This window comes from Lathyrus oleraceus, chromosome 5 (assembly GCF_024323335.1).
Source record: "Lathyrus oleraceus cultivar Zhongwan6 chromosome 5, CAAS_Psat_ZW6_1.0, whole genome shotgun sequence".
In the NCBI taxonomy this organism is placed as follows: domain Eukaryota; kingdom Viridiplantae; phylum Streptophyta; class Magnoliopsida; order Fabales; family Fabaceae; genus Lathyrus; species Lathyrus oleraceus.
The window spans coordinates 172,044,084-172,055,524 of record NC_066583.1 but is presented as its reverse complement, the minus strand read 5'-3'; the positions used below and the strand labels follow the sequence as shown (position 1 = coordinate 172,055,524).

The 11,441-nt window shown below is 35.1% G+C and overlaps 1 protein-coding gene across 1 annotated transcript; it reads right to left on the bottom strand.

The window, feature by feature from the left end:
• Positions 1-319: 319 nt before the first annotated feature.
• LOC127079507 (uncharacterized mitochondrial protein AtMg00810-like) lies at positions 320-1,681 on the bottom strand. The gene is made up of 4 exons (XM_051019894.1): positions 1,480-1,681; positions 1,309-1,398; positions 1,165-1,263; positions 320-516 (listed from the first exon to the last, which is right to left on the bottom strand). Exons 1-4 carry the CDS (start codon positions 1,679-1,681, stop codon positions 320-322), a joined length of 588 nt encoding a protein of 195 aa, XP_050875851.1.
• Between the last annotated feature and the right edge of the window lie 9,760 nt (positions 1,682-11,441).

The window sequence follows — 11,441 nt, the reverse complement described above, 5'->3', positions numbered from 1 at the left end:
ACGAAATTGATTCAAAAGCAGACAATAATCAAATTAAAGAATTCTATTATGTAAAAACAATTAAATTAAGCAAGTAATTGTGATTATAGATATAATTCAAAGGAACAGATTAATGGAAAATTATAAAAGAACCTCAAAGTGGCATCCGATTACAGTGAATTGATTCTTGGGAAATTAGTTCTCCATAGTCATTCCTTGCAAGCTCTCAAATTCGTGCATCAATAGTGATTTTTCCGTTCCATTCCTCATGGTGTACGGCTTCTAGACCTAGGGGAAAACAAAGACCCGTTTTACAACTCAACTGGGTCGACCCAGCCCACTACAAATGACCCAACAAAAATACAAATTCTAATGCTGTAACTTGAAACGAAATTCTGAAATTTTGAGCTCCGAATCTGACTTCGACTCCAACACGAAATTCGTAGCTCTCTCTCTTAGCTTTCCGGCGATTTTTAGAACGCCTCAAACGGATTCCCGGAACTCCAGTTATGATCGTTTCCGCGCAGACTGCTAAAGCTGAAAAATAAGTGCGAAAATTAAATTAAACTAAAAATAAAATAAAATATGAAAACATAATAAAATATAAAAATAAACAAAATAAAATAAAGAAATGCCTAAGTAAAAAGTAGGAGAATTGTGCATAAATATGCACTTATCATTAACCGGTTAACAAGGATGTGGTAACCGGTTACTTATTGAAAATTTTGTAAAAAAAGTAGCAATTAAGAGTTCAAAACACCATTTTTTCTATTCTTTGGTAAGATAATAATGTTTTTGCGTACCTTTTCCCTGGTTCATCATAAGACAGGTTATGACGAGTTTATATGTCACCTTCATCCAATATTCTAAGCTCTCTTCGAATTTTGTAAAATGGTTCCTTTGCGAGAGGCTTGGTGAAAATGTCGGCCAGTTGGTTATGAGTATCCACAAATGTAACTTCAACATCCCCTTTGAGCACGTGGTCACGAAGGAAGTGATAGCGGATGTCGATATGCTTCGTTCTTGAGTGCATGACTGGATTTTTCGTAATGTTGATGGCACTTGTGTTGTCACATCTTAGCGGAATACATCCGAGATCTATTCCGAAATCTCAAAGTTGTTGCTTTAGCCAGAGTATCTGAGCACAAGAGCTGCCTGCTGCTATATATTCTGCTTCGACTATACTTAGAGAAACACACGCTTGTTTCTTGCATGCCCATGAAACTAGTGCATTTCTGAGAATGTGACATGTTCCACTCGTGCTTTTCCTATCTGTTTTACATCCTGCATAATCCGCGTCAGAGTAACCAATTAAATTGCACATACTACCTTTAGGATACCATAGGCCAACATTTGTCATTCCCTTGAGATACTTCATGATTCGTTTGATGGCAGTGAGATGTGATTCCTTTGGATTAGCTTGAAAACGAGCACAGAGACATACACTAAACATTATGTCAGGACGGCTTGCCGTCAAATACAACAAGGAACCAATCATACCTCGGTATTTGGTGATATCAATTGAAGTACCGGATTCGTCTTGATCAACATAAGTTCCGGATCCCATAGGGGTAGACATTTGCTTGCAACTATCCATGTCAAATCTTTTCAAGAGTTCTTTGCAATACTTGGATTGATTTATGAAGATACCATTGTCTAGTTGCTTGATTTGTAAGCCGAGAAAATAATTCATTTTACCCATCATGGACATCTCGAATTCTCCTTGCATCATTGAGGAGAATTCTTCACACATATCTTTGTTTGTTGATCCGAATATGATATCATCAACGTATACTTGTACCAACAATGTGTTGTTCTTGATTCTTTTGATGAAGAGAGTTTTGTCAACCTTGCCTTTTTCAAAACCTTTTTCACAAAGAAAGTTGCTAAGTCGATCATACCAAGCCCTAGGCGCTTGTTTCAATCCATAAAGAGCCTTTCTTAGCTTGAAAACATGTGAGGGATTCTTGAAATCTTCAAAGCCCGAGGGTTGCTTTACGTAAACTTCTTCGTTGATGTAGCCATTAAGGAATACGCTTTTTGACATCATCGGAATGGTGTGAGGCCATTAATGCTAGGTTTGCACTTTCATCACTATCCGAGTCGGATGACGAGCTTTTTTCGTTATCTTCCCATGCGACATAAGCCTTTTTGTACTTGTTCTCCTTCTTGATTTTGAATCCATTTTTCTTAGGTAGTTGAGGACAATCTGGTTTTATGTGGCCTTGCTTACCATATTCATAACATGTTACCTCTTGCATTGAAGTGGAAGCTTCTCTTTTCTTGAAGTGTTTCTTTCTTTTCGCATAGAAGGAAGGTTTGTCATTCTTACCGAAAAATTTGCCTAGCCTTTTAACAAGTAACAAGAAGTTTTCATCCTCCTCCGGATTGTCTTCTTTCTCAACGTCTTTGGAGTCAACTTTCAGAGCGATGCTTTTGGACTTTGATTCTCATGTTTTTCAAGTCTTCCAAGTTCCGTCTCATATTCTTGAAGTTTTCCAAACAATGTAGCGGAAGTCATTGTGGATAGACTTTTCTTTTCTGATATTGCCGTCACTTTTGGTTGCCATTCCCTGATTAAAGATCTAAGCACTTTAAGATTCAATTCATAATTACTTAAAGTCTTACCTAGAGCTTTTAGATGATTTGTCAAGTGCACAAATCTTTTCTGCAAGTCAAGGATGGATTCTCCGGGCTGCATTCTGAACAACTCGTATTCTTGACTCAAGGTATTTAATCTTGATCTTTTAACTTCGGTAGTTCCTTCATGAGTTTCTACCAAGGTATCCCATATTTGTTTTGCCGTTGTGCATGGCAAAATGTGAAAGAATTCATCCATGTTGAGTGCACTTTGAAGAATATTTATTGCCTTTTTATCATAGAGGACCTTCTTCTTATCATCATCATCCCATGAAGTTTTAGGCTTTGATGAACCAACGCTGTTAACAACCGTTGTAGGAACAAAAGGACCAATTTGGACAGCATCCCATATTTCTTCTCCTTGTGCTTCTAAATAAGCCTTCATCCGAATTTTCCAGAAGTCAAAGTATTCACCACAGAATAGTGGAGGCTTGTTATTTCTACCACCATCTCTGAAGACTAGATTATTATTTGTGGAAGCCATTTTGGATCGTCTAGGAACAGGTTACCTATAACCTGCTCTGATGCCAATTGTAAGCCTGAAATCAGTCTAAGAGGGGGGTGAATTAGAAACCTTGAAATTTTCTTGTTATAAGGATTATTTTTCTGGTTTATAATGGTGTTTAGGAGAGTGGTAAAGTGCAGAAAAATAATGACACGGAGATTTATCCTGGTTCCCTTCACAATCCGAAGGTACATCCAGTCCCCTTTCCAACAAGAAAGAGATTTCCACTATTTGTTTGGACTTGTACAATGACCACAAAGACCACCAAGAACAAACTCTTGGATTTCCAACAAAGTCCACTTATGAGAACAATCCTCTCAAAGTGACTCTCTTGTTTCTAAACAACAAGGAAACCTTCTTAGTGATAAGAGAACAATCCCCTCCTATGCACCTCTTACTATCAAACAAGTAAGGATAAAACACTCACTATCTTAATTCCACTAGTGCTGGAAAAATTAAGATGTGAAGAACAACAAGTGTATAATTTAAATGGAAGTTTGAATAATCTGGAAATATCTGCACATCAATCAAAGGATTGATCTTCTCCTTTTGGAATAATCAATCTCACAATGTTTATAGAAGTGTTCAAATGATGCATATGAATTTTGGACACTTATCTTTGAAAATAGTAAACAAAGAAAGATTGTGAAAATTAATTTTTAAGGAGGTGATTTGCAATCTGAAAATTTTAGTTTAAATATCCTTCTATGAACCTCTTTAAACAGGTGCAAACAACCAATGGATGCCATGGTTCATAGAGAAGAAGCATGAATTGAAAATATGAAAAGTTGCAATTTTTCTACAAAAATTCCCAGTAGTAACCGGTTACCCAAATTGTGTTAACCGGTTACATTAATTGTAACGTTAAGAAAAATTCAAATTTTAAACTGTGTAACCGGTTACCATGAAAGTGTTAACCGGTTACATGCTAACAAAATCTGTCCAGAAATTGAATTTTGTTTCGGGTTAACCGGTTACCCCAAAAGTGTTAACCGGTTACCACTATTGAAAAAAGGAAAAATTGAGAACTTTTAAAAGCTGTAACCATTTTGAAATAAATTATAAGTGTCCATATCATATTATGCATGCAACAATCAATTGAACACTTTATATATAAACATTAACTAAGATTAAATTCCAATACCTTTGTGATCAATTTCTCGAGCGACTTTGAGCTATGTATGATTGAAACTTTGTGTGAATTTGCTCTATTGAAGTCTTGATCCATTCTTTGATGATTAACCATGTACGTGCATCGTTGTCTTCATCAAAATACTCGAGAAGCCATGTCTTCACATCTATGTCCCTGGAAAGAAGTGAAATCTGCTAAGTGTTGGACAACTGGCCGAAAAGGGGTTCTCAATGGTTAAGAAAGATGGAGCCTTAGAACTTTTTAACATCCATAATAACTTGGTCTTGAAATCTCCTTTGTCGAAGAATAGAATATTTAAGACCATGATCAGTTCGACTGAGGTACAATGTCTGAAAGTAGTTGTCGAACACAAAAATAGTTGGTTGTTGCATCTGAGTTTTGGACATCTAGATTTAAGGTCGCTCAATCAACTGATCACTCAAGATATGGTAACTGATATACCAAGTCTTGAGATGCCCGACAAACTATGTGATGGTTGTCTAGTCGGAAAGTAGTCCAGGAAGTCTTTCGTTTCAACTATGCCAATGAGATCCTCCTGCATACTCAAAGTTGTACATTCAAACGTATGTGGTTTTTTTTAGGAACATACCATTGATGGAAATATGTTTTTTTTGTTTGTTGATGAGTTTAGTCAACAGTTATGGATCTATGTGATCAAGAAAAAGGGATGAAGTATTTGAAATCTTTAAGAGATTCAAGATGCTTGTCGAAAACCAGGATGAAAAGAAGATCAAGATGTTGCGAACAGATGGAGGTGGCGAGTACATATCCAATATATTTGAAGCATTCTTTGCAGAACATGGTGTTAATCATGAGGTAAAATCTCCTTATACTCCTCAACATAATGGAATAGCAGAAAGAAGAAATATGACTATATTGGACATGGCAGGATGTATGCTGAAGCAGAAGAATTTGCCAAAATCCTAATGGGGTGAAGCTGTTTTGACTGCTTATTATATACTGAACAGGTATCCTCCCAAGAAGATGAAGAACAAGGTTCCTGAAGAACTATGGAGTGGAAAACGACCATCAGTGAGTCATCTAAAGGTGGTTGGCTTTATGTGTTACAAGCATGCTCCTGATGCAAGAAGAAGGAAGCTTGATGACAAGAGTGAACCTATGATTCTGGTAGGATATCATAAGACTGAAGCATACAAATTATTCAATCCAATTAATCAGAAGATTATGATTAGTCGAGATATTGTGATTGATGAAAATTTTGCATGGGATTGGAATTCTAGTAATGTAATTGACAAGCCATTGATGAGTTATGATTTCGATGAAGCAAGTAATAATGTTGAAGTCGAAGGTATTGGTCGATATTCCAATTGAACTCGAAGTTGTTATTGACATACATGACACATTCAAAGTCGGAGAGTTTATGGCTATCACAAGTCAGAGACCTCAAAAAACTAGAGCTCGTCCAACAAGACTTCAAGACTATGAAGTGGTTGGTGATGATGAAGTCACAACAGATGGAGAACTAGTTCATTTTGCTTTACTTGCAGGTGTTGAACCAATCAACTATAATGAGTCTTTAAAGAATAGGAAGTGGAAGCATGATATGACCGAAGGGTTACATGCAATCGAAAGAAACAACACATGGGAGTTGGTCAAATTTCCATCCCATACAAAAGCTATCTAAGTGAAGTGGGTGTTCAAGTTGAAGCACAGTGTTGATGGCTCGATAGAAAGACATAAGGTGAGATTGGTAGCTCGGGGTTTTCTTCAGCGAGTAGGACTCGACTGCTCTGAAGTATTTGCACTTGTCACAAGATTGGAAACTGTTTGAATAATGGTAGCCTTGGCATGTAAGCAAGGTTGGTCGACATTTCACTTAGATGCGAAATTGGCATTTTTGAATGGACCTTTAGATGAAGACGTGTATGTCACACAACCTCCTGAGTTTTTTGATTTAGGAGGAAGCAAGGAAATTTACAAGTTGCACAAAGGGCTCTATGGTCTCAAGCAGGCACCTAGGGCATGGAACAAGAAGATCGACTCATACTTGGTCGAATTGGGATTCATCAAATGCAAATATGAGTATCGTGTCTATGTTCAGGTTATGGCACAAGATATAACAATCATATGCTTTTATGTCGATGACTTGCTAGTAATTGGAAATAGCTTGAAGAACTTGTCAAAGTTCAAAGAGCTGGTTAAGAAGGAATTTAAAATGTCGTATTCGGGAAAGTTGTCATACTTCCTAGGCATGGAATTTCAAATGTCGAAGAAAGGTATGGTGCTACATAAAAGAAAGTATGTCAAGGAGATACTCAAGAGATTCAGGATGGATGATTCGACTCCTGTATCTTCGCATATCGAACCAAATTTGAAGTTGGAGAAGCATGGAGAGGAAGACAAAGTCGATGTAACTTTGTTCAAACAAATTGTCAGATCTCTGAGATATATGTGCAACAGTTGACCTGATATATGTTTCTCAATCGAATTAGTGAGAAGATATATGAGTGAATAAAGGGTGTCACACATGAAGGTTGCAAGAAGAATCCTGATATACTTAAAAGGATCGATACACTATGGAATTTTATTTCAACAAGACTTTGAAAGCAAAGAAGTTATGGTTACTTGTTATTCAGATGCTGATTGGTGTGGAGATAAGGAAGATCGAAGAAGCACTACTGGATATTTCTTTCAAGTATTTGGTGCCACAATCTCATGGTCCTCGAGAAAGTCACCCGTGTAACATTATCCTTGTGTGAGTCTCAATATATAGCAGGATCCTATGTTGCGTGTCAAGCAATTTGGATCAGATTTGTGCTAGAAAAGATTGAGGTCGAAGTGAAGAAACCTCTAGTACTGCAGATCGACAACAAGTCAGCCATAAATCTTGTGAAGAATCTAGTTTTGCATGGAAGAAGTAAGCACATAGAAAATAGATTTCACTTCTTAAGGGAGAAGGTAAATCGAGGTGAACTTAAAGTAAGGCATTGCTCAAGTGAAGCACAATTAGCCGATATTTTCACCAAAGGTTTGAAGATCGAGAGGTTCTTAACGTTGAGAAAGAAATTAGGAATAGTTCAGATCGACAATGATTAGTGTGTTTCGACAACTTGGATTATATGGGGTATGTTAAGATATTAGATATAATTCAAGTTGAGTTGTGTGACCCAAGACCAAAGCTAATTAGGATTTAGGGTTTGTTACTTAGTTTGTTATTTTACTTAGTATTCAAGTTACTTAGGTGTATATAAATAGACACTTTGTAATTCAGTAGTATAATTCAATTCAATAATACAATCGTTATTTCCTTATTCTCTCTTTCTCTCCTCACTAAAAGTGCCTCAAACACTAACATGACGGTGTAGCGGCTTGCCGAATGATGAACTCCGAAAGAAAGACTTTGTGCGAAGGTGGAGGTGAAGAAGAAAGGAATCCCCAAACTATTTTCTAATTAATTTGATTCTTGAAAAAGAAAAGAGAAAATCCCTAAACCGTTTGAGTTTTTTTGTTTGAGATTTTTTTTTCTAATTTGATTGAGCCTAAGAATTTAGGTTTTTTTTTTAATTCATTTGAGTTTTGGAGAAGAGAATTTTTTTTTTTGAGAATTTTGGTTTATTTTTTAAAAATAAAATAAAACTTTATTTGTTTAAATTTTTATTTTATTTTATTTTTCTAAAAAAAGGGAGAGGGAAACGAAAATTATGGGAAAAAGGAACATTTATCGCGGTATAAAAAGTTATGGGTGGATAAAATAGCGTTGGCCAACACCGACACCCTCATTTTTAATCAATCAATAAAAATTAAAAGTCTATTTTTTAGGGTAAGTAGTGTCACTCAAGAAAGATGCTAATGTGTAATAAATAAATACCAGGTTATGAAAGAAATTAGCGTTGCCTTTGATCGACGCTATATTTATAATCATATTAAAAATAAATATTAAATCAAAAAATTAGCTATAGTCCCTTATTTGTGACCTAAAACCGATGTTAGTAGTGTCGGAGTTGAGGTCGACGTTAATATATTGAAGCTAAAACATATTTTTCATGTAGTGTAGAATGTTTAGAACATGAAAATAGCTTTAATAATCATGATATCTCTTTTAAATAAAAATTCTTCACTGCTCCACTTTGTTAAAAGTATGCTTTTTTTTAAAGTATAATTAAAAGTATAATAACCTCAAAAGTGGGAGTCATGTCGTTGAAAGTATATTTTTTTGGGGGGAGGATTCAATGACTTTGAAAAATGGTGACTTTGGTGATTTAGGTGCAATTTAAAATCCTAATCATTCTTAATTTTTATTTCAATCATTTACATATCTTTCATTAACACTAAAGTCATCAAAGTTATCACATTTGAAAGTCACCCAAACCCGGTCCATTTTTTTTAGACCAAAAGAATATTTTAGTCACAATAAGTGATTTTGCGCTTTTAACGAATATTTACTTGTAGTAATAAAAAAAACACTTTATGATCTACCATCTCTCTATATAAGTCTCTCTAGATTAATTTGTTTATATTAATTATGTATTTTTTGTTGTATCAAGTTTTTTACATTAATGGCAAGGACTTCGTGTTAATATTGATTTTTATTCTTGTATTAATTTTTTTTTCATTTTTTTGGTTATGTTAATATGAGAAAATTGTGGACCTTTCTCGTTGAACATGTTAGTTACATTAACAATCCTCATTGGGAGATTTCCAATTTAAATGCCTACAATTCAGGGCGGAGAATCCACTCGAATTTGTTTTATAATAATTCAATTATAAACCACACCGCGAAATGCATTCTAGACTTCCCAATTTTGAAAGTCAAATGAGTTTTTGCGGTCCTCAAAAGTCCAATAATTTTTGTTAGAGAATTTTGTACAAGCATATGACAAAAAAATGAATGACTTCTTAACCTACTGAATTTCAAGGTAGACTCTTTGTCCTTTAAATTATGACTTTATTCATATAACAATGTGTTGAGATATTATATATAATACAAGTTAAATTGTATGGCCCAAACCCAAAGTTAATTAGGATTTATGATTTATTATTTAGTTTGTTATTTTACTTAGTATTCAAGTTATTTATATGAATATAAATAGATACTTTGTAATTCAGTATTATCATTCAATTCAATAATACAATTTTTATTTCTTTATTCTCTCTTTCTCTCCTAATTAAAAGTGCTTCAAGCACTAACAAATTGGTATCTAGAGCTCTGGTTAGATTCTTGATTGTGTTTTCAAGAAACGAACGCCAGAGATCATGTTTTCGGGATCGTGGATTGTTGTTGATCAATCACTGCAAAGATGAATATTAATGAAAATTTATCAAACTCACTTCCAACTCTTGACGGCAAGAATTGACTTCGATGGAGAAAACAGATACAGTCTCTATTTGGCTTTCGTGAAACCCTAGAAGTGGTTACTAATGGTGTTTCTGCGATTGGTAAAGATGCAACTGACGCATAGAGAACCGCTCACAAGGATGCCTAGAAGAAGGATTGCAAGGCGGCGTTTGATGGGATGTTTTCCTTCTCTTAGATGTTTTCGCAAGTGCACAAAATGCATCAGCGTAATATAAAAGGTTGTCAAATCCACAAAGAATTATAGTCAACTTTACCACTCTCTGCTGTTGCTATATAAATCTGAGGATAATGAATTTTGGATGAGATGGGGAATTAAAATAGAAAATAAAACAAGTTTATTTAAAAATAATTAATAAAAGTGAGACCGGAATATGGCTCACGACAATCAATAGTACTCACAACTAAGTCGTATTGATTAATTAAATTGGGACAATATTTCTCTTTAATTGAAAGAAACTTAATTTAAATGAACTGTTTACGTTCGCTAAATTAGAACGGAGTTTTATTCTAAAATCTACAATGTCGTTGTTGCGGTTCAGCCTGGTAAAGTATAAAACTTATATATTTTAAAATTAAGGACTTTTAATTAATTAAAAATTCATTTTGAGTTTAAAACATATTTAAAGGTGATACCAACAGTCACTCGCATAACACCAGAGTTCAAACTTACCAATGTCTGCTACCGCACCACATTTATTCCTCTAAACTCTATTTTTTTAAATGATTGTTTTTACAATTTAAAATAACATTTAATGTTGCTTTTGATTTTAATTTAAAATCTTATTTTTATTTTCCATCTAAGATATGGATTCCTCTCTTTTGGTAGAACTTTGTCAATCCTCCGGTCGTTGCAATTCCTATGATCATCTGATCATTTTAGAATTTTGGTAGGACTCTGACGATGCTCCGGTCGTTATGATTCCTTTGATCATCTGATCATTTTATGGAATCGAGGTAGGACTCTGACAATCCTTTGGTCGTTATAATTCCTATAATTCCTATGATTACTAGGACTCTGATGATCCTCCGGTCATTGTAATTCTTATGATCATCGATCATTTGGGAACCTTGGTAGGAATCTAACAATCCTCTATACGTTGCAATTCCTATGATCATCCAATCATTTTTGAATTTTGGTAGGACTCTGACAATCCCCCGTTTGTTGCAATTCTAATGATCATCCGATCATTTTGGAATTTTGGTAGGACTGTGACGAACCTTCGGTCATTGTTTGATGAAACCATATGTATTTTATGGAACTTATCCTATGCGTGGGAAAGGTTGCTAAGCTGGATATGTGAGAGATGAACACATGCTCACTAGTTGATAACGATCATTCAGGATGACTGATTTACTGGATATTATATTTTTTAACGACTTGCGGTGAGTGAGCTTGCTGGTGAGATCCTTTGTTGAAAGGCGCTCGTGAAAGGTTACTTACTAGGGAAGTCCAATAAGTATCCTGAATCGGGGAATTGTATTGGTATAGTTGGGGATTGGACTTCTAGGAGCGGTTACAAATCATGTGTTATGTTATGTATTTTCAGGTGGATGCATGTTTTGCGGCTAACACCTCTTTTATGATATGTGCCTAAAATGTACGAATTTGTGGATGATTCATCCATGGATGATATATTCTTTTGAAGAATAAAGCTTGGAATGAATTGGGTCCCCTACTTGGATGTAGTGAGGACGCCAAAGAGAGTGGGATTGCCAAGTGTCCTATAGAGAATAGAATATTATGGACGAGGCCAGAGATGGTCGAAATGATTCTGGACGAGGCTAGAGATGACGGAAAAGATTATGGGTGAACCAAAGGTGGTTGAAATGTTTCTGGACGGGGCTAA

What these genes read in the sequence shown, in the direction of transcription:
- LOC127079507 (XM_051019894.1), bottom strand. Translation starts at nt 1,681, where the DNA reads ATGGGTAAAATGAATTATTTTCTCGGCTTACAAATCAAGCAACTAGAC. An exon ending in TGGCCTATGGTATCCTAAAG is followed by an intron (nt 1,264 to 1,308) that starts GTAGTATGTGCA and finishes CGGATTATGCAG; the next exon opens with GATGTAAAACAGATAGGAAA. An exon ending in ACAAGCGTGTGTTTCTCTAA is followed by an intron (nt 517 to 1,164) that starts GTATAGTCGAAG and finishes CTTATTTTTCAG; the next exon opens with CTTTAGCAGTCTGCGCGGAA.